We start from the raw sequence: 24180 nt of genomic DNA on the forward strand, positions 1-24180 counted from the left end.
GTTTACCTAGTATAACATTATAAGAGGTTAATGTATCAATTACACAAAAATGTTGTATAGAGTTTACCCCCTCTATGTAGATAGGTAGCTTTACCTCGCCAACAGTGTGCTTGGTTTCGCCGTTTGATCCAATTAGCACTGAGGATCTTGCAACTATCTCAGACTCCGGGATGTTCATTCTTATCAACGCATATAGGATTATGATGTTAACCCATGTTTTGAAAACCGGACCGGACCGGCCGGTTCGACCGGTTCAACCGGGAACCGGTCCCGGATCCGGTTCTTAAAGGCCAAAAAACCGGTAATCGTTTGAACCGGTGAAAACCGGTCCGGTTGAACCGGTAAAACCGGTCAAAACCGGAAATTTTAAAAAATATTTATTTTTTCATTTTTTGTATTTTTTATATAATTAAATATAATTATGACATCATCCGGTTTTTGAGACCGGTCCGACCGATTGGACCACCTGAACCATCAAACCAGTAAGACGACCGGTTCGGTCTCCGGTCCGGTTTTCAAAACCTTGATGTTAACTGAGGATCCTCCATCAACAAGTATCCTTCTGAAGAAATAATTGGCGATGTAGAGAGTAATCACCAATCCGTCAAGGTGAGGATCCCAGACGTCTTGTCTAGCTGCTTCGTCGAAGGTGATCTCCTTTTCTTTTGAGATCGACGTGTTCTTCCGTGGTCCTTTTTCCTTCTCCGTTTTGGATACCTTGGCGTACCTCTTGGTTGTAGAATAAGAGGTACCATAAATGTCAAATCCTATAGAGATCACATTGATTACCTTGGCGTCAGCAGGGGGGATCCTGGTTTGTTGAGGATCTTCTAGGGATCCTGATCGTTCTTTAGATCTCCCCTTTCTTCTTCCAATGATTTCTTTAAGGTAACCTTTTCCTAGGAGTTAGATGATCTGCTTCCTAAGGGCTAAGCAATCATCCATGATGTGACCGAAGTCTTCATGGTATGCACACCATTTGGACTTGTCTTTCCATGCGGTGGATTTTTCTCCCTTTCTTGGCCATCTTGCTTTGTCTCTAAGATTCCGCATGGCAAATATTACACCTGAAATATCCACAGAAAAACAATAGTCAGAAATCTTAGGAAAATTTTCTTCCTCTCCCTCATCTTCAAGGGCACTAACCATATGATGATCAGGTTTGGAATATGGTTTTGACGTATAGGATCTTTGGGCCGAGGAATCGGCATTTCTATTGGGGTGATCATAAGAGCTTGGTGGGTTTCTCCTTTTTTGGATCTCCTTGTCCTCTTCGATTCTGATGAACCTTAGTGCTCTTCTTCTGACTTCGTCCATCTTCTTGCATGGAGTCATTACGAGGTCTTCATAGAAAGTTGAATCTTTCTTTAGGCCTATTTTAAAGGCTTCGATTGCAGTTCCCATGTCGATGTTGGGGATACTTAGGGCTTCCCTGCCAAACTTGTTCACAAAAGTCCTAAGGGATTCCTTAGGATCCTGGACCACCCGATAGAGATCACTAGTGATCTTTTTGAATGTTATGCTACAAGAAAATTAATTGTTAAATAAATTAATTAAATGAGCAAACGATGTAATCGAATAAGGAGGTTCGCAGATGGGTAGGCTATGTTTGCAGATGGACTAGTCCATCTGCGAGCGTACAAGCTGGTAAAGCATAGCCCGTGCTTCAGCAACTTGTAAATTCGTAGATGGACCAGTCCATCTGAGAACATAGGTTGCCATCTGCGAACCAAGCCCTGCCCAGCTATAAAAACGTTTTTTTTTTTGTTTTTTTTCACTCTGTTTTGTTAGAAAACTCTCTGTGAAGCGATTTTCTTACCCATATGCAATTATGAACAATTTCATGAACAATCCCGATAACATTTAAACTAATAATTTTTTATAAAAGTTTATATATAATAAGGTTGTTTTGTAGTCAAACCCTATTAATTTCATAGTAAAAAACGAAAATTTCACAAAATCTTAATTGAAAAGGAGAGTAATATGTCCATCTACAAAGGTAGAATGTAATTTTGTATTTTTTTTTTTTTTTTTTTGCTATTTTCCACAAAGTAATTAGGGTTTTTGGTTAATTTGTAATTTTCTCTGATAATAATAATAATAAATTTAGGATTTTTTTTAATCACACGCTTAAAAACTTATGATCTTTATAATATTGGTCGTTTTTAATTTTTATGGCTAAGTAAAAAGAATTTAAAAAATAACTATTATATTTTCTTATTAAATAACGGTGGTCAATGACTGGTAAAACAATTAGATAAATACTAACATTATTCCCTTTTGAGTTTCCGTTTATGAATGCTCTTTCATAATTAGTATTTTCAATTACTTGGGGAAAAAAAATAAGGGTCGAAACTTGAAAGTCGTCACCTCTTTGTTAATTTTGACTAGCCAATCCAAACACGCCACGTATCACTTGCCGTCGCCTCCTTCCCCATCGTCCCCACACCCTATAAATAACATATATTCCTGCAAGCCACCATAACCGCCATAGCCTTTCTTCTTCTTTCACCTCTCTCAAAACTTCCCCTTGCAATGAAACTAGACCAAGAACTCAACCAACACGGCCGTGACATCATCAGAACCATCGAAGTAGTTCAATCTGTCACCAAGCTATCAACCACCGCCGTTGATAACTTCGATTCAAATGGGGAAGAGCTCTACACGCCTCCGCTTAATTTCTCCATGGTTGATAATGGCATATTCCGTTCAGGATTCCCCGATACCGCTAACTTCTCGTTTCTCAAAACCCTAGGCCTTCGCTCCATCGTGTAAGTCGCTATTTGTGTGTAATTATGTATCAATTGTTCTCTGTAGCTACAGGTGGTGTCGGAATAGTATCGTAAATTCATTCAAAATTGTAATTGGAGATGATTACGAGGTTTTTCAGTCGACGGCTGGATTGATGTTTAGTCATGTCGCTGCTTCGGATCAACTTGCGTGCTTAATTTAAGAGAGAATTTGACAGTTTATTTGGTGTTTTGTGTTTCTAGATATTTGTGTCCTGAACCGTATCCGGAGCATAACATGGAATTTCTGAAGGCTAATCGGATCCAATTGTTTCAATTCGGAATCGAAGGCACCAAGGTATAGATCATACTTCATAGTCTTATGATTGCAATAATTGTTTACTTCTTTAGCTGCTTAGATTTGAAAATTACTTCAATTCTGTATTCTCCTCGTAGCTGAATTCGTTGCTTTTCTTCATGATTCACATCGATAACTTATATAATCCATACTTCAGTTTCCTACACTTCATAAATTCCTTTCTCAAGTTCCTACATTAATCACAAGCTTCTGGAATCTATCAGAAGCACTTGTTATTCACTTATTCTACCATATCCATGAAAATTATTCCGTTTGTTGCTTGAGATTTGATTTCCAAAGTAGCTTATTTCCTTTCTAAGTGAATAGCGATAGATAGTTGTACGTATCTTCAACTTGTTAATTCTGTTCAACATTCAAAACATGCATTGTCTCCATTATTTTGGAAGGTAATCTTCATCTCAGAACATACATGTGCATTTGTCCCCCTTCAATGTTCCTTTTTCACAAATATTCAAAGTTCCTTGGGACCATAGATACTCTAGAACTAGAACAAGATTCCAAAAAACAAACACTTCTTCAAATCAAAATCTTTAAGTTCATTCATTCATCCCATTATCAATGCAGGAACCTTTCGTTAATATCCCAGAGGACACAATTCGTGAAGCATTAAAAGTTGTTCTAGATGTAAGAAATCACCCATTGTTGATCCATTGCAAAAGAGGCAAGGTAAGAGAGAGATATATATAGTCTGTGTCATTGTCTATGTCATATTATTTTCAATTTAGGTCCCTTAAGTTTGACATTAGTCCTTGTTTCCCCCTTTTGGAATTCAGCATCGAACGGGTTGTTTAGTGGGATGCTTGAGAAAAATACAGAGATGGTGTTTGACATCTATTTTTGATGAGTATCAAAGGTTTGCAGCTGCTAAAGCTAGGGTTTCAGATCAGAGGTTTATGGAGTTGTTTGATGCCTCTGGGTTTAAGGATATTCCACCATCTCCATGTTCATGTACCAAAAGAAGGTGAAACTGGAATAGGTGTTTCCGATGATGGTGGAATAAAACTGGAATTAGTGTTTCCATTCCCGGATAAAAATATGTTTAGCAATTAAGGAATGGTGTTTTCCATTCCTTGAGGATTACTTAAATTAGGTTTTCCTGGTGGTAGGAGTAAATTAGTTAATGTATTTAATTTATAAAAAAAAATTTGAAAATTAAAGTATTTATAAGATGGTCGCCTTATTCATCTCTAATTTATGTGCATTCAGCTGTTTTTACGGTTTAACCATTGTGAATGAAAGTCACCGTAAGTTTGACAAAAACAATTTATGTTGAATACTGCAACTGTTGTAGTAGGTTAAACTCGTCACAATAAAAAAATATATCAAAATTTGAGAATTACACATAGAAAAAAAAGTTTTATGCAGAAGAATCTTATTATTTTGAGAAAAAAATTTCATAAAGTCTTAAAAAAATTGTACAAAAAAGTCTCTTATTTTGAGAAAATCACATAATTTGTCGTTTTACTATTAAAATAATGTAAAATTTGATTTTTTTTCGTTAATTTGAGTAAAATGTTAAATAATCGGGATTTTTCTATTAAAGAAAATTAGGTCTTAATCAAAAAAATTCTCAAAATAATAAGACTTTTCTAGATAAAACCCTAGAAAAAATTATAAAAGTTTGGTGATTTTCATTCAGAATTTTGAGTTACAATGATAAAACCTAAAAATAACCTTTTTTTCAATGGATTGCCAAAAAATATACAAAAGAAAAAACCTTCTCCACTTTTGTGTGCTACTTGATAAAATGACAATAATTGGAGGGCCCAATCATTAAATGACTACTTTTTTAATTATTATCACCAAAATAAACGTTTTTATTAGAGTTTAATTATAGAGTCTAAATTATATGAAAAGTACATTAGAGGCATCTCTAATTATCGATCTCCAATTATCAACCATATGTATGTATACGGTTTTTTTTATGTTATATCATGTTTCTACTAGCTTTATTAAATAAAATAGTATTAATGTAATTCATCTCCAATCATTGATCATTTTATTTTTTATTTATAAAATTAACTAATTTATCTTCATCTTTATAAAATATTTTATAAAGTCTTTTCACATATTTTGTTTATTTTAATATATGCAATATTTATAAACTAAAAAAAAATACTTCACAATAATATTAAATAAAATCAATATATTGTAATATATGAAATTAAAATAATATACCATATTATTAGAGATTAAAACAATATAAAATAATTAGTCAAAAAATACATTTTTAAAGGTTAAATGATACAAGTAAACTAAGTATATATTAACATGAAAAGGTTAACTGTGATAAAATTCAAAAAATCATTCAATAAAATTTAAATATTGTATATTATTAATCTAAAAAAACGATTTCAATAATAATAATAAAAGCTCTTTAAATTTGATTATTAATATTTGACTTTTTTTAAAAGTTACATAACTTTTTTTTTCTTAATTTTTGTTAGATACTTCAAGTCTTTCAATTAGCAAAAATAATGCATGAACTCTAATTGTATAAAAAAGATAACGAAAATACAAAAAAGTTCAAAAAAGGACAGCATGAATTCGTGATTCTGAGTGATAACCAATGAAAACGAATTTTGAAAAACGAATTTTGCAAAAGGGTAAATGTCACGATTGGATAACCAATAGTAAGAAAAATGATAAGGAACTTTGGTGAAATTTGTCCAAATTTAAGAAGCAAAATGCATTAGTGATACTAATATCAATAAAAATTGGCGTTCAAATTGGAACCATTGTATTAAGAGCATCTACAATGATGAGTTTAATGTGATAGTTGAATGAGATGACTTCAATAGATGAAATTCTACCATTATAAGATGTCACATTGACATTCAATGGATTTGGAGTTTTATGGCCATTGAACTCTTCAATAGGAAAAATGAAAGTTTTTAATTATTAAACATTTACTATAAATTATCTTTTGGAACATTCTATTGAACTTTGTAGAGTTCAATACATTGTAGGAAAAAATGATAGAGTTGTATGGATTGTAAAAAGATGACGTGTCAATTCATTGAATTTTATGAAGTTCAATGCATTATGGATGTCCTAACAGGTTTGTGGAGATTGGAGTTTGAAGCATATACTAAAATTTTAAGTTTTCTACCATTTGAATTGGTTTTTCTCATCAATAAAATCAGGTCTTTAAGAAATCATAAGAACAAAAAGGTATGTTTGAAGACAAAGTTTAAGAAATAATCATTTGTAGTTATTAGTATATGTTACAACTATCATAGAAAAAGGACCAATTGAAGAAGAAGAACGATGGATTAAAGAAGTAAAAAAACGAAGTTAAATTGAGAAATGGGTTCTATTAATTAAGTGGGCTAGTTGCACGATCCGTCCGTTTATTTTGAACGCTATGCGCGAAAATTAAAAATGGAACCATAAAATTTCAGATTAACAACAGATATGGACAGATTAACGACAGATATTGACAGATTAACGATAAAATAGTGACGGAGTACCAATGGATTAGTTACAGAACCACGGAAAATAAAATTTCAGGACCTGATGACACAACCCTTATGCGGTCGTACACCCCGCATGTGCTCAGAGTCGGCCGTGGCCAACTGCAAAACTCTATAGTTGCGATATTGTAATGGTTCCTTCCATTTAGTTGTTTTTATCTTTGTTAAATGTATTTTAATAAAATTCATATTGTTCTAAAAATTCCAGTGTTTTTTTAATCTAAAAAGGTTAAATAACAAATAAATATAATTCGAAACTTCAATAATTGATTACAATCAAAACCTTTTACCTAACAATTTAACATGCTTTCTATCTAGTAATGTCCATATCATTCTATAACTTTTCACCTTACAAATACGTGCATCATATTAATACGACTCTCACTTGTGGGTAAGGGGAGAGATCTAGTTTTTGGTCGATGGGACATAACACTTTAGGAAAAGATTAGTACTTCCATTATTAGAAGTTTTCTAAATTTGAATTTCATGGTGTGACATTTAGACATATGTATTGTCTTCTATCAATGCTTGCTTTTCAATCGATACTTTTGAATATCTTTTAAGTTTTTAGTATTTGTAGAGTTGATCTTTTCTAAAACAGAATCCAGTTACACATCCATAGTGAAGAGAGAAGGTTGTATCTCTCGCTATATATAATTATATATCACTTCTTTGTTACTTTAATGTGGTCATAAAGTGAAATTGAACTTGTGAATTTGTTGAAATATAATTATATACGATCACTTGACCATTACAAGATTCCCATGGTCTATTTGTTGAAATTCCCTTCGACTTTGTTTCCCTTTTTGGATGTTGTAGTCATTATAATTTATTCTTAGAATAAAAGCATGTGCTTTTCACATGGTGGTCTATTCCTATTGACTTGATAGTAAAGTTCAAAATCTAACATAAATTATAAATATATAGTTTGTATATTTATTGATTTATAACTCAATGAACATGGATAAAAATTATACAACATAACTTACCGAAATACGTGTGGAGGTAGCTTTTAGATGCTTTAAGGGGTGTTTGGCTTAGATTTTCATATGCCAAAAGACCTTTTAGTAAAAGATCAAAGTCAAAAGATGTTTGGCAAAAGACTTTTAAAAGCAACCTTTGGATTTTGGATAGAAGAAAAATCAACTTTTTGGAAAAGTCAGGACTTTTTGGAAAATGACTTTTGGCCTCTAAAAAGCTAAGCCAAACACCCCTTAGTACATAACTTGACACAATACTTTCGGAAATAGCCCTTATAATGGATTTATTTGACGAATTTTTATATTTCTTAATTCTTATAATGGATCGAGTCATCCTTTTATATAAAACACAAAAATAACTAAGAGATTGAAGTTATAGCTTTTATTTGTGTAGTAAGTGTTTGGCACAAATAATTGGTAACATTTTAAAAATATAAATTTAAATAAAACTAAAACTTAAAAACTCTAAAAAATTACTTAAATTAGTTTTTGGATTAATAGTTTTTTGTTTAAATAAAAATTAAAAGCTCCTAATTCGGAAAAAAAAAATCCTAAGGTTATTTTTAAAGTTAAAAGTTAAAAAAGCTCTAAAAAGCTATATACGTTCAAATATAAAAATTAATTTGAATGGTATTAAATTGATTTTATGACGAATACATTCCACGTTTTTTTATTGTTTTAGTTTAAAGTCAAAAACATAATATATTTAATTTGGTTAAAGTCACAACGGTCTAACTTATAACTTTTAATATCATATATTTAAAATGTTAATTAAAATATGGTATTGTATATAAAATATACATCAAAATATAAAATAAATATAATTTTCCAGCAACAAGAGATTAAAGGTTACCTTACTTTAAAAAACATATTTGGTAATTGAGAAAATCACTATGATCTAAATTAAAAATAATCAAATAAGCAACATAAAATAAAAGATAAATAATATAACAATAGTTTAAAAATAGCATCAAAACGAAAATAACACAAAAAAAAATGTATTCATATGTAACATGTCGGATATTGTTGATATTATATGGTTCCAACATAGGGGTTGATAGGGATTATTTATTTAAAACATATTTTCCTAAAAAAATATTTATTAGCTTATGTAATTCGTAAATAATTGTGTTTCAGGATTAAAACAAGCAAGGATACAAATTTAATTTTGTTTCTATTTTTAATAGGCGTTTTTAAATAAGTTAGAATAAAAAAAACTTGTCAAAAACTATTTATTTAAGTCAATAGGTATTTTTTTATTTTATGACATTCAAGACTCAAAAGTGTTTATTTGACTTATTGACTAATTAGGACTATAATGTCATGAAATTGATGGGGAAGGGTTTATTTTGGAAATTTATGAAGATGTTACTTAGTTCCTTCTCATGTGGTGGCTATAGTGAAAGATTTTGTAGTAAAAGGACCATTCTTGTAAATTTCGTAGCTTGAGCCTTATAAGAGAGTATCTTCTTCACCTCTTCATATAAAAAGGAAGTCCTTTTCTAAATCTGATAAAAGAATGTAATTTAGTCTATATTTTAACATTTATCATCGTTTTTCTACATTCACATACATGTTAACTCCAACTTTTCTCTGATCATTTGTTTTTGTTATTGGATCGTATGGTTAAGTTACTTATTTAGATCATATGCTTATTGTGGATCATATTCAATTTGTTAATCCTACCTCACTTAATCATCTCTTATAATTTGTTTTTTACTGAATGCGTATGGTTTACTTTCTTAATGTGGATCATATGTTGATGATTGTATCATACATAATGTTTTAATTTCTTATGTTTATGTGCACATTCAAGTAAAAATGAAAAGAGTTTGTCATTTCCTAGACAATTAAACAAGAAAAATGATATCAACCCAAATGTACACATCTTATATGGCAATATTCATGCTAAATAGTTATTTATTTTGTTTTCCATTCAGATTCAACACTAAATCGTTATATATTCTTTTAACCCTTATGAACAACTACATCAACAATTAAGATGGATTATTGGAGCTTACCAGAAGAAAATAGATATGATCGAGCATTTCCCAAATTTTCCACGACCATGTGTAAAAAATCCCTAGGCCATGGTTGTATAATTTTGAAGACATGTATTTCCTCAAGGCATAGACTTTGTTACCTAAACAATATGGATTTTCCCCAAGTAGTGAGAATCCTATTAGAAATCACTCTTGAGCGTGTTTTATACCAACACTAGGTGTGAGACCCGTGTATTACACGGATTGATTTAAAAAAAAAGTTTAAACATTAAAGTGTAAAAAAAAAATAATGTACAACTTTAAAATAAGAAAATAAAGAAAACGCATTTATTGCAATCGAATATCATATATATGATATTTAATACTTTACATATATAAATATATGACTTTAATTTTAAAAATTAAAACAAACCAAAAATTGACAAGTGAATAATATTTATTTCAAAAATACTAAAAAATGACAAGTGTCAAAATTCTTGAGAGATTGACATGTGACAAAAAAAAACCTTCATTTGTTAAGGAGGATTTTCCTAGGTTGTGGCTTTGTGCATATTCCCATATAAATGTAATATCCTCCCATATTTTGTCATATGATTTTCTAGCTCTCTCTCTCTAGGGTTGTAAGGGGGGTTTTACCCACATTTCCAAGTTTTTGGGACTATTTTGCAAAGGATTACTCCAAAGTTAAGAGATTTAAAAGGTTAGATTGCATTGTGAATCTTCATTTCCATACTTCATTGATCTTTGCTTAGGTTAAATTTTCTATTTATTCACGTATTTATTTTGATTCGATTTTTCGTTCTTTACTGATGATTAACATGAATTAATCCATTTTAGTGTTACTAGAAGAGACTACATTGACTATATTGCATTGGATTTGGTATTTTGATGAGTTTTTATCTTTTATTCATCATTATGATGTCTAAATCTAGGGTTTGTTCTTTATTTTGCTTATATTGATGTATGAACTCAAATTATTGTTGGTTGGTTAATGTAATGTACACGCGAAACTAATTAGCTAATAATTTTATTACAATTGTCTCCGACTATGAGTTTCAAATTATGACAACTTATGATCGAATTTGGGTTTTAAACATTGTTTGGGCATTTTTTTTTATTAAATTGGTATTCAAATGAACATTTGGCACTGTTTTGTGTTGGAACTTAATATAGATTTATCTTTGTGACAATAACTATTACAGACAACTTTAGGGGGTTTTATCTAAAGGTTGATTGTTTAAAATAAGGACGACCACGGTTTTAAGCTCTTTTTAACACTTAGGTGCTGTTTGTTTTTCTATAAAAACCTCTTCAAACTACTTATTGCTGCGCGGCGCAGCACACGCGCAGCACTTTCCCTTTCGCGGCAGTTTGTTTTTTGGAAGACTTCATACTACAAAACATCTGCGTGTGTGCTGCGTGACGCAGCACTTGACTTGCCTCTTCTAACCTCTTCAACTTTCATTTTTTCTAAGTGTTTTTTTAAGAATTTTTGTATAACTTTTATTTATTTTTTTTTTAAACTTTGATTTTCTTAAATTTTTATTTACAGATGTGATACAATTTATTTTTATAATTTCCACGATTTTTTTTAACTTGATTTTTTTAATTTATTTTACCGTTTTATTAATAATATTTTCAATTTCACTTACATCTTTTTTAACGTGTATAATTTTTTACGAACTTTGTAGACAACGTTTGCAATACTTTTTTAATTTTTTTTATTATTTTCTTTTTTAATGTTTTTTAAAATTAGTTTTTTTTTTCTAGAATAAAACTATTAGCTTCTTTTACATTTTTTTAAGTTTTTTTTTTTTAAAGTTTTATATTTTTGTTTTTTTACATGTTCTTGTTATTTTTATTTCAATGTTTAAGACTAGAATTATTAAGTTTCAGTGTTGAGAACTATTTTCAGTTTATAAAATTAGTTTATTTAAATTTTAGTTTACTGCAGATGTTAAAAAACAAACATGCTTCTTATTATAGGTTGCAGCCGTTTGTTCCACATCTTCTGCTACAGAGGATTGCAGAGGTGGTTTGCATATTTTATGAATTTTTACTTCGAAAAAACAAACAACATCTTAGCCCTTTATTGTCTGCGTTGCAAGTACAAATGTTAACTACTCCCTAAATGTTTTGTTAAACACTCTTTAGAATACGTTCTAACTTGGAACTATAAATGTTTTGAAGATTTGACTTTTGTTATTGTTAATCCGTTAATCAATCAAATCCTTACAATGTTAGTTGATTGTTGCTAAATCCTTACAACAAGGGTTATTAATAATATCATTATACTTTTAGTAGCAAAGTAAATCAAGGGTTAATTACTAATCTAACCAAATTACGGAAGTGATTAATAATTTTAGCTAAAAATTAGGATATGTCCCAAAATAGCCCACGAAACCGTAGGTTTTAAAATTCGTCTACTGTTTCACTAATTCGTCTACTGTTTCGTGTTTTGTATAAAAATATTATTTTAAAGATATAAAACCTACGGTTTTCTCTGTATAAACTACGGTTTCCAAACCATAGCAGTTTGGGTAAAATCTACAGTTTTTTTTTTTTTTTTTTTTTTAACTACGGTTTTGGGGGTAAAATCTACGGTTTTGGTAAAATAGCTACGGTTTTATTTTTATTTTTATTTATTTTTATTTTTTAATAGAGAGTATTTTTGTGGATTATTTTGATTAAAAGTAGTCAAGTTTAACAAAAAAGTAGTCCACACTCAAAAAAAGTACTATTTATTAAGAAAATATAAAGAAATAAAAATAAAAACAAAACCGTAGCTTTTTTACCAAAAGTCCAAAACCGTAGATTTTACCCCCAAAACCATAGTTAATACAGAGAAAATTGTAGGTTTTAAAATAACCTACGGTTTTATATCATCAAAATAATTAAAAAAATTATACAAAATACGAAACAATAGACGAATTAGCAAAACAGTAGACGAATATAAAAACTACTCTTTCATGGGCTAGTTTTGTCTAATGTTTTTTTTTTTTTTTTGCTAATTTTGGATAGATATTTAAGGATTTTGGCTAGATTAGTATTTTTCCCGGAAATCAATTAGCAATATCATTGTAATTTAGTAGCAAAGTAAAAAAATGATAGCGAGGTACGTAATTGGTGTGAAAATCGATTAGCAAAATAATGCACCGGGAATGATATTTGTAATTATCGATCGTTAAGGATGAAAAACAATGACTAGAAATAGGAAGAAAAACACAATATTTTCTTTTTGAAAAAAAAATTCACATTAACAACCACGTGACATGTCAAGATATAAAATGACGTCATCTTGTTAAGGTTTGTTGTAGTCACAATGATGAAATTATGACAAAAAAATAGAATTAAATGACTAAAATGAAACAAAAAAATATAGGTCCAAAATGGAAAATGAGCGATAGTTCCTTGAATTATTTCGACTTTTTATCTTTAAATAATTAATTATGTATAATATTGGTTAGATCATGTTGCTAAAAGAATCAACAATGCTTACTTTTCTAACATATATGATCCGATGTTAATTTGTCATCTTCAACAACAGTTAACGATGATTCAAGAAGTCGATGATACTTGATTTTCTAGTGGTGAAAATAAGATGTCTAACATGATATAATCAATGGGTTGTTGACTATATGTCCTCAATAGTTACAAGTCGGTGAGAATCCACATGCATGATGACTCTTGAGATGGACTTTGTGAAGAAGTCACTTTCATGGATTTTCACAAAACATGTCTCATTTCAAAAAGAGTAAATTATTGAAATCGTCAAAATTACACGTTTGGTCCCTAATTTTTTTTTTGCACTCGGATCGTCTCTATGGTTTATTTTGTTGCGTTTTCGTCCCTGTGGTTTGATTTTGTTGCACTTTTGGTCCCTTATATACATAAAGTTAGGGATCAAACATTCAATTTTTACCAAGCCATAGGGACAAAAAACGCAACAAAATCAAACCACAGGGACGATCCGAGTGCAAAAAAGAATTAGGGACCAAACGTGAAATTTTGACCAAACCACAGGATGATTTCAGTAATTTACTCTTTCAAAAATACATTTGCTTACATATTTTCATAAACAGCGGGTTTTCACTATTTCCAATAACGATCCAATGTTTCACTCAGGCCCAATTATCTTGACAAGTAGGCCCAATTGGTAATGCCAATCATAGCCCATAAACATGAAAGAGGAAAAACTAACCCTAGAATTACATAACCCTATTTCCCCTTTTATTTTCAGAGTTCGGTAGTTTATAAACTATAAAGGCGGCCTCTTCCCGCCGGCGACGCTTCCGGTTATCATACTTTTCCGAACTGCACATTACCCACCGTAAGTTTCTAGTTCTTCATCGCATCATCATATTCGTGATTAGTGCGTATATACGATCAAATCGTTTTGGGTTGTATGTATCATTCAGTTTGGAAATCATTTCTTCTAGTTTATGATATGTAGAGTATTCGGATTTATATCTGCAGCCTTTTGCGATTGTTCTTAGTACTCGAAGATTGTAGTTAGGTTTTTTACGATTAGAGAACACCGAATGTCTAGATTTTTTCTTAATGAAAGAGCTTTTTTACTACTTGAGATTATGTTATCATCTTTCAATTCCACAACTTTCTTAGTTTGTCTGGAATGTATTACTCTTTGTTGCTTTAAATTTGCACTACGATTTGTATTGGATGTAAAAAAAAAAAGTTACTTTAGATCACGATTTTCGTTTGTTTGTAGCTGAGAGAATGTGATTATTGTAAGCAATCAGCTGTTATATCGAAACATTCTCTGGTTTTTGTAATGAATTTATTGTTTATATGAGAATTTGTAGTGTGAAGAAATGGTTGAAGATACAAAGTTAGGACAATTGGTTCCTGAATCTGTATTGAAGAAACAAAAGAGAAACGAAGAATGGGCTTTAGCAAAGAAGCAAGAAACTGAACTCGTGAAGAAGAAGAATGCTGCAAACAGGAAATTGATCTTCAATAGAGCCAAACAATACACCAAAGAGTATGAAGATCAGGTATTCATTCTTATTTCTCATTTCTCCTGTTTCTTTATATAATCATTTTCCTCAATCACTCATGAATTTCATCATAAATTCAGCAAAAGGAGCTAATTCAATTGAAACGTGAAGCAAGATTGAAAGGTGGATTCTATGTTAACCCAGAAGCCAAAATGTTGTTCATCATTCGCATCCGTGGGTAGGTTTTCAAATAAAACCCAATTTCTTATTTTTTTTATTAATATTTATGTTACATAAATATAATTTTTTTTTGTGCACAATGTCTAGTATCAACGCTATGGACCCTAAATCAAAGAAGATTTTGCAGCTTTTACGTTTGAGACAGGTTTTTTTTTTTTACTTTTTTTTTTACCCAACAACGTTATTAAATTGATGTCTATTAAATTATATTTATATAAACAGATATTTAACGGAGTCTTCTTGAAAGTCAACAAAGCAACATTAAACATGCTTCACAGAGTAGAACCATATGTGACATACGGGTACAAATCGTTACAATTTATAAATTATAACAAATTCCCAAAATTTTAAAAATTATTACAATTTCCAATTTTGTTAATTTCATTTAGGTATCCAAATTTAAAAAGTGTGAAGGAGTTGATATACAAGAGAGGATATGGAAAGCTCAACAAACAAAGAATTGCACTAACGGATAATTCTATTGTTGAACAGGTTTGTTTATATTGTTATTACTTATTATTATTTATTGTATTTTATTATTATTAGATTTTGATGTTATTTATTTATTTATTTTTTATAGGGTTTGGGGAAATTTGGGTTGATTTGTGTGGAAGATCTTATACATGAGATTTTGACTGCGGGCCCACATTTTAAGGAGGCGAATAACTTTTTGTGGCCGTTTAAGTTGAAGGCGCCTCTTGGTGGGATGAAGAAGAAGAGGAATCATTATGTTGAAGGTGGTGATGCTGGAAATCGTGAAGATTATATCAATGAACTCATTAGGAGAATGAATTAGATTTTTTATAATGTTTTTTTGTTTTTGTTTTGGTGATTTGTTGTTATTTGGAGTTTTTGGAATTTATTTATGTTTAGTTAAATTCATTTGCATGCTTTATGTCACTATTCATGTGTTGTTTTTTTTTTTTTAATATGCAGAGTATATTTGTAGTTTTATTTAGGGGTTAGTGTGCCTAAAGGACTAGACGGAAACCGAAATTGGGTTATTGTGCAAACAGGAAACCAAGCCGAATGTATGTTTCTTGTTTGGGTTTTAGCTCAAAACCGAATTAGGACCAAGTGATAGTTATATATATGTTGTATAAGATACGATGTTTTGCTTTTTTTTTTTTTTCTTTATGTTCCCTTATCGTCTTTTCTATTTCTGTAAAAAAAAACTAAAAATCAAAGAAAAAATATAAACAAAGTTGGCATATAGTTTTATAAATATATACAAATTAAACGAGAAATATGAAGAAATTAAGTTAACTCAATAGAATTTAATGTGTTAGGTGTCTGAAAAAAATAATCAAAAAAAATTGATTTTAGTAAAAATAAGGGTAAATTAAACCAATCGTGTAAGTGTGAGAAAGCATGTTTAGTTTTTATTTTTTAAAATTAACTTGGATCTTGTTTGTTTAAAACTTGCATGCTTCGTCCCTGATATGTGTTTTTGTTGCGTATGTATTCCATGATAGATATAAAATGATCATAATCCCCTTTGTGTATTTCTTTTCCTATTAATTTAATGTTATTATTATTATTATTATTAATTAAAAAAAGAAATATGACCCCACCTACCCCACATTTTCAAGTTTGTTAATCTAGTTTATGTTTTTCTCTCTCAAACTCTATATAGCATCACCAGAAACGTTCATCACCACCACCAAACATCTAAACAACCATCAGAAACATCTCCACTTCCTTCGGTGTACTGCCGTCACCTATCACCATCCCATATCTTTGTCTAAACCCTAAAAAAACCATCTAAATCTCCATCTCCATCACCATCAAAAACTTCACTATTTATAAACGCCTCACCTTCTTTGGAACTGCCACGTGGTTGTGACTGCTACCTCGTCGGAGAAGGTGACCTCTTCGTCAGATCTTGACCATCGTCGTCTTTATCGCTATCGCCTTCATTTTTGTGAAAACCTTCGTCATCGCAGATCTACAACATCTCAGATCTACACCTTCGTCGTCACTACCTGTTCTCCTGAAAACATCATCGATGGACTCACAAATCAGGAGACGAGGGTGGTAGTTCGTCAAAGCTTATAGATCTGGTGGACGATTTGCACCATTTTTGTTGTAGAGATGAGTTGCTTCGAACCTTCATCGTCTCAGGGTTGGAACGTCATCGTCTTAGGGTTCCGATCTGAGGGTTTTCTAACTTCGTCGCCCAGGGTTTCGAATGCAGCGTATGTTTTGGGTTTGGTTTGGTTAAGTGGCGGTGGATGGTCGTTTCCAGTGGTTCATGAGGTACCAGATTTTAGAGAGAGAGAGAGAGAGGAAGAAAGAGAGAGAAAGAAAGAGAGAAAGGTATGTGTGCGTGAGAGAGAGAGAGAGAAAGAGACAAAAAAGAGATGAAGATAAGTTGTAGTTTTCGATGCTTTTCGTTGTTGATGAATGGTGGCGGGAAGTGGCTGGTGGCTAGACCTGGCAATGGAGCGGGTTTTGACCCTGATCCGATCCAAACCCATAAGAATTAGATGGGTTTGGAGCGTAGTTTTTTATTCGTTTACCCGTTAACGATCCATACCCGCTAACCCTTTTATTAAATGGGTCGGGTATGGATCATCACAGATCCGTTCCATTTATAACCCGCCCCATATAAATTTTAGAATTAACATTTATATTTTATACTTCTTAACGTTTAATTTTAATTCCAATCAAAAGTCCAAAGGGCAAAGGCCAAAGAAAAAAACGCTTTTACATAGGAATCGATAAGTCGGTTTTTAAACTTATAGACTTCTATCCATAACCATAATGTCATTCAATTTATATTCATCAAGAAATCGTCATATCCAATTCTAATTCAATAAATCATTTTTTAACATGAAAAAAGTTGGCAATTACTATTCGTTATCACTACAACCGACAATCATAAATCAATTCAAATTTGTTGCAATAGTGATTTTTAATTCCAATTGAAATTCCTCGAGTATGTAATGTCATTTTCTAAATCAATTTTTTTATTTAAAAAATGTTATTTTAAATATTAAGATATAGTAGATATTTTTTATTTAAGAAATTTTATTTTAGGAATTAATTAAAACGTGTTTGATTATTTAAAAAACCTTTGGGTTACGGGGCGGGTTTGGATATTCGTTGATTCGGTGGATAAGGGTATGGGTCTAATTATTTAAAACCCTGCGGGTTTGGATCGTATTTTGAAATTTGTTAAAAGAGTTTGGATCAAGACCGATTCGCTCCAAACCCGTTCCATTGTCAGGTCTACTGGTGGCTAGAGGTGATTGGTAGTGTTGTAGTTGTCAGTGGTTGATTGATGGCTAAAGGGGTTAGAGTTAATTTAAGGGGGTGTTTCCTTTTCTAAAAATTATAATTAATTAAAAATAATAGATTAGTTATAAACAAATCCATAAATAATTAATAAATAATAAATAAATGGAAAATTAATCAAAAAACAAATAAATAAGGGCAAAATAGTCTTTTAATGCGTGGAGGGACTAAGCGTGCAAAAAAAACATACACATGGACTGTCTGAGTTAATTTTTAAAAATAAGGACCAAACGTGCAATCTGGCACCTACACGAGGGACGATTGTTGTAATTTACCCTAAAAAATAACCACTAAGCGACATTAAAAACTTCGAAATGAATATTTTAGATATATATATATATATCTTCTTTTAAAAAATAAAGTTGAAAAAAAACTAAAATTAACTTAGGATTTTGAAGATCCAACTCCGAATGGAAACAAACTCCCCAATATAAACATTAATTTGGAATAGACATCTTGAAAAAATGATTATTTTTCAAAGAAAAAAATGGTTTTATATATATATATATATATATATATATATATGAAAAATACCAAAATGGGTTTGTATAAGAAAAGATTACTGTTCATTTCAATTTATTCTAGCCGTTGGATATGCCACAATTGATCTCATATATTTATTTAATTGTAATATGGATGCTCTGAGTGTAGAGTATTGTTCATTTGCTATTGATATTTCCAGAACAAACACAATTAAAAGTAAGCTAAGGTACAATGTTTACAGAAATGAATACATAATGTACAAGAATGTGCTATCTGAAAATTGAGATTTTGGTTCTAGTAATAGAAAATTTTTATATTTATGTTTTCTTTACCTCAAATAATTTTAACTTAACAATCTTGACCGACCCTTTATCATTTTAAATTATTAATATTTTATAAGTTATAATAATAATCCTTTATTATACTTTAAACTTACATTTTTGGTCAGTAGTTTGTTTTTATATTTTTCGTTTTATTAATATTACTTTTTATTATTATGATTTCTTACTTAAATTATGATATTTTTGCGTGTCTTCTCTGGATATAATTGTTTCGAGTAAAGTACACGAATGATCCTTATGGTTTAGGGTAATTTACGCGTTTGTTCCTAAATTATTTTTTAACTCGGAAGGTCCTTACTATTTGTTTTTGTTACGTGCTTGGTCGCTGTCTTACCTAAAAAAAATTATTTTGCCCTTGATTTTTTTAATTTATTTAAATAAACACACCACTAAACTCACCATTCTCACATTACCTTACCCACCCCACTATTTTTCTCTATTTAAATAATAGTATTTTTAGGTAAGACATGGACCAAACATGTAACAAAAACAAACGGTAGGGACCAATGACGTAACAAAAACAAACATTATGGACTTTCCGAGTTAATAAAATTAGTTAGGGACCAAATATGCAAATTATCCCAAACCATAGGGACCATTCATGTAATTTACTCAATTGTTTCTATCGAAACTTTATTTTATATTTTTATGATTCAATCTTAAAATCATTTATAATGTAAGCCGTTGGATATGAATATTTATGGGAAGTTATGTAAATCATGTAGAAGCAGTCATTTGGATTTTCTATTTCCAAATCCAAATTTATTAAAATCAAATCATGTTATATATTGTCAAACACGTAATATAAAATGTAAAACAACAGTCTTTTTAGAAATAGCCATTTAGATTCAGGTCCTAGAAGATTTTCATATTTACATTTTTTCCTATCAATTAATACTAATTTAACAGTTTTTACCTTTTATAATTTTAAAGTTAAACTGTTTGTATTTATATATTATGATTTAGTCCTTTACTATATTTTAAGATTACAATTTTAGCCCCTTGCATAAATTTTTTAATAACTTTTTTTAATAATTTCTTTAAGATACACTTTCAAGTCTTATTTTCTTTCGCTTCCTCTGTATATAATTGTTTGTATCCATAATTTATTTTGATATTTTTGTTGTCCACTGTAGACGGTTTAATCGTCTCCGTGACATATATGGTGTCGAGCTGAGTTTTTCAACATACCAGACTTCCGCAGCATCGTGCGGACGGTCCAAACCCTAGTTTTTTTTTTTTTCCTTTTTTTTTAAAGATCATATATTAGATTACTTAATTTCCTAGATATGTTGTTAATTCAGTCCTTTTACCATGTCATCGTTTAAGTGAACTACATGTTTACATTTGAGTTAAACTTAGGGGCTGTTTGATATTGATACTAACCCAGTTAGAAGGAAAGACTCGGTCCTCAGTCAGAAGTTTATATGTTTGATTTGCATTGTTTATTTTCAGATCCGGTCCAAAGTAGGGGCTTGGTCCAAACAAATGTGATGATTCTTTCCTCATCTCAAAACCTTCTGACTGAGTGTTGGCCTTCAGTTCGCCCCAAATGACGCGTTTTGCCCTCGTCTCCTTCAGTCGATAACACAACTTCTTCAATCGATCAGACATTTCTTCGTCTCCATTTTCCCCCAAACAAAATTGGTAACCTCCTCCCTTCTTCCTCTGAGATCTAATCCCTATCGGATCCGACTCCACAGAGATTTCCATCGTCTTCCTCTGACCACACAACCTCCGTGATACGTATCCCAGGCCATACTTGAGGACACCTCCATGGACGGACCCAATAACCACCTTTTGTGACACTTTTGTGATGCTTCCTTGATCATTGCCAATACCACTGCATGGAGTTTAACTTCCCCACTATCCTTATTATCACACGTAGCATAGTTATTCATTTAGGATAATGGTGAACTACTAGCACCACTAGTTCCTTATTTTTAGTATTTCCTTTACTATTTAAATGTTATGTAATTTCATTATTTGGAATGAGAAGAATTCAGTAAAAAGTTATATATTGTCTCTTTATTTCCTTAGGAGGTTGACCACCTCGAATCGATATTTATCACTCCGCTACATGCTACACTTCTTCCGACTCAGGTATGTTTGTTCGTGTTTTCCAATTTTGTTGTTCCTGTTCGTGTTTTGATTTTCAATTGTTTGCATGACGTATACTCTACCATCATCATCTACATGTTATCTGTCAAATTCTAGCATATTGAATTTAGAAAATAAAAGCAACCTCAATCAATCGAATGATGGTAATTGAATTTGGAAATTCTAGATTTTGTTCATGTTTGTGTTTTGAAATTGAAAACGAAATCAACCTCAACTGATGGTTACTACAAACTCTTACATGAAATTCACCATTCTCTCTAATTGATTTTGTTAAGTTTGATAGACTTTAGGATGTGTTTGAGTCCTTATGTGCTCTGCATCAAGTACAGTACCTGAAGCATTCGATCAGTTGAACAAACCAATCAAACATAAAAGAAAAATAGAATGAGCGGGGATAATTATGTTAACAAAAATGCTCTTGATCTTAAATTTGCAATATAAGATCAAAAGCCGATTAAACTGTGATTTTATGAATGCTTTAGAATTGATTTTATGTTGCTAGCTACTCCTATTAGAATGTATGTGTTGGCCTTCAAAAGCCGATTATTATGTACCAATTTTCAGGACATGGGTTTTCTTGAAGAGGATTTGTAGCTAGCTTAAGGTGCTTGCATTTGATCTTGGGTCAACATATTAGTTGTTGATACGATGATTTGAGTATGTATATCAACTTAAAAGTGTGGCTACACATGGATATATTTTGATGGGATTAGTATAAAAAGATTTTATTTTTTACAAGTTTCTTGATGTTTGAGTTAATTGATGTGGCCAGGAATTATTATAAAAAAATGTTGTGTGAGGGTAATATAGTCATTTTGTATAGTCAGTCAAATGTAAAATCAAACAACAAATTTCTGTAAGAAGTTAACCAGTCAGAACTTCTAACCCAATCAACTTCTAATCCAATCCGCTCTAACCCGGTTAGTAACTATCAAACGACCCCTTAGCTGCTTTGAGTTAATCTAGGTAGATTAATGTTAGAGAAAATTACTCAGATGATCCTTGTAGTTTGGCGTTATTTTCACTCTTGGCTCCTAACTTATTTTTTTTAACTCAGACCGTCCATACCTTTGATATTTCAGTCTATTTTGCAGTTAGATAGCCCCATGTGCCTTGCACGATGAGGGTATTTTCTTCCATTCACATTGCAACATGTTTAATTCTACAACTTTCTTTTTCCTTTCTCATTATTTCCCTCTTTCTACCATTTCTAGGGGTTGCTAATCACGGACGGATCTACTATGGTGCCAGTAGTGGCACCGACCACACTTGGTTTTTCCGGACGTAGTGCAAAAAATTTGATTTTTTCTCTTTTTTCTACTATAAAATGTGTCACCGACAACACCTACTATGAAATCTTGCGTCCAACCCTATTGATAATGCCACAAAGACCATATTCATTTATCGTGACAATGTTATTGCTAACTATCTATCCCGCATCTAGTTCAACATCAACGTACATAGTCATAATTTGAGCATTTATATCCACATACAACTCAAAGCAAAGGGTTGTAGTAGACACTACCACTATTGTTATCATTAGACATCATGGTTATTAACTTATTATTAATGTCCAATCATCTTGTATAAATACCCACGGCGAATGAGGTGAAAGATGGCAATCGAATCGTAAAACCACGTTACTAGTCTACCAACTTTCTACACATATAACACAATATCAATTTATAGCTATTAAAAAAACTATTAGGTTTTACCCATTATATAATGGGCTAATAACATAAACGTTACCTAATAACATAAAAAGTTACTATAGTTTGACAAGTATTAAGGTTTAACTAAAAAATGTTCTAAACGACTTATACTTTCAAAAAAAAATCATCGTAACCATTTGTTGCTTTTGTTTTTGCAAGTTTTTTGTTCTAAAAAAACCTTTTGTATTTTGAAATAAGTTCACCGTCACTATTATCCATTTTTTGTTTTTTTATAGCTTAATTTTTATCAAAAAAATTTCGTTTTGGTAGAAAAAACATATTCCAGGCTCTTATGGCCGTTCAGATTCAACATTTGATGGATCCGTTTGGATACTTTTACTCAACATGTGGCCAAAAGACACACTTACTAACGCTATGTTTGGCGGACTAGCTGAAAAGTTAGTTGTTAAATAAAAAGCTAACTGATAGCTGAAAAGTTAGCTGATAAAAAATAGTGTTTGGTAAAACCAGCTGAAAAATTAGCTGAAATATATAAAATTACATAAAATGACATGTAAGAATATGTGTTTCTATAATTAATTAAGGGGTGTATTTGAAAATTTTTTAAAAAGCTCCTAAAAAGCTAGTCTAAGTAGTTTTTCAAAAAGTTAGCTTATAAGCTACTTTTTGGCGAACCAAACACGACAACATAAAAAAGCTCGAAAAATAAGCTAGCTGTAACGCGCCAAACACAGCCTAAGCCAAAATTCACAGTTTTACATGTAAATACTAATTTGTTATATAAACTTTTATCGTTTATTGTAAACAATTTCAATATTTGCTTCAAATGTTGACGTTGATGAATGGAGAATAAAAAATTATAACTTTAATATATTTATTTTATCAATAAACAATAAACTCCGACAAAATATAAACAAAAACAAAAAACGTATGGTGATCATGATAAATTTTATTTTTTTGTAGAAAACTGGTGGTCGTCAAAACCAACAAGAAATAATAATAATGTGGCAAGGTAATTTTTGAAAGTATAAAAACAATGTTTAAATCATTTATTAGGCCACTATAGTAACTTTTATATTATTAGTCATTATTTAATTTGCATAATCATCATATATTTCATCTAGAAGTTGCAAAAATCGGTGTTATGTGCTAACTTAACATGAAATAAACGTGTTTGGATAAGAGATTTTAACCTATTTAATTAAATGAGTTGACATAACACAATAAAAAAAATTAAATGATTAAGGTTAGATTTGAAATTTTCAACTAAAAATGATCTGTTTAAACATGCAAGTTTTTTTTAATATCTTTTAGATATATTAGAGAAACCCAAAACCAAAATCATATGTAAAAAAAAAAAAAAAAAAAAAAAAAAAAAAAAAAAAAAATGGTTTTACTCTTTAAAATGTGGAAACAATCTTGTTGTCTAGGTTAAGACTTTAATTTAGATTTTCTTTCATTCTTATACTCCATAATTCCCCTTGCCCACTCCTAGTC

At 30.7% G+C, this 24180-nt stretch overlaps 2 protein-coding genes across 2 annotated transcripts; both read left to right on the top strand.

The window, feature by feature from the left end:
* Nucleotides 1-2470: 2470 nt before the first annotated feature.
* On the top strand, nucleotides 2471-4299 carry LOC111902803 (tyrosine-protein phosphatase DSP1). The gene is made up of 4 exons (XM_023898612.3): nucleotides 2471-2771; nucleotides 2994-3087; nucleotides 3673-3774; nucleotides 3882-4299. Exons 1-4 carry the CDS (start codon nucleotides 2536-2538, stop codon nucleotides 4071-4073), a joined length of 624 nt encoding a protein of 207 aa, XP_023754380.1. The 5' UTR covers nucleotides 2471-2535; the 3' UTR covers nucleotides 4074-4299.
* A 9449-nt stretch (nucleotides 4300-13748) lies between these two features.
* On the top strand, nucleotides 13749-15665 carry LOC111902805 (60S ribosomal protein L7-4). The gene is made up of 7 exons (XM_023898613.3): nucleotides 13749-13897; nucleotides 14391-14582; nucleotides 14666-14763; nucleotides 14853-14910; nucleotides 14988-15067; nucleotides 15155-15257; nucleotides 15346-15665. Exons 2-7 carry the CDS (start codon nucleotides 14400-14402, stop codon nucleotides 15559-15561), a joined length of 738 nt encoding a protein of 245 aa, XP_023754381.1. The 5' UTR covers nucleotides 13749-13897; nucleotides 14391-14399; the 3' UTR covers nucleotides 15562-15665.
* Nucleotides 15666-24180: the final 8515 nt, after the last annotated feature.

This window comes from Lactuca sativa, chromosome 7 (genome assembly GCF_002870075.4).
Source record: "Lactuca sativa cultivar Salinas chromosome 7, Lsat_Salinas_v11, whole genome shotgun sequence".
Lineage (NCBI taxonomy): Eukaryota > Viridiplantae > Streptophyta > Magnoliopsida > Asterales > Asteraceae > Lactuca > Lactuca sativa.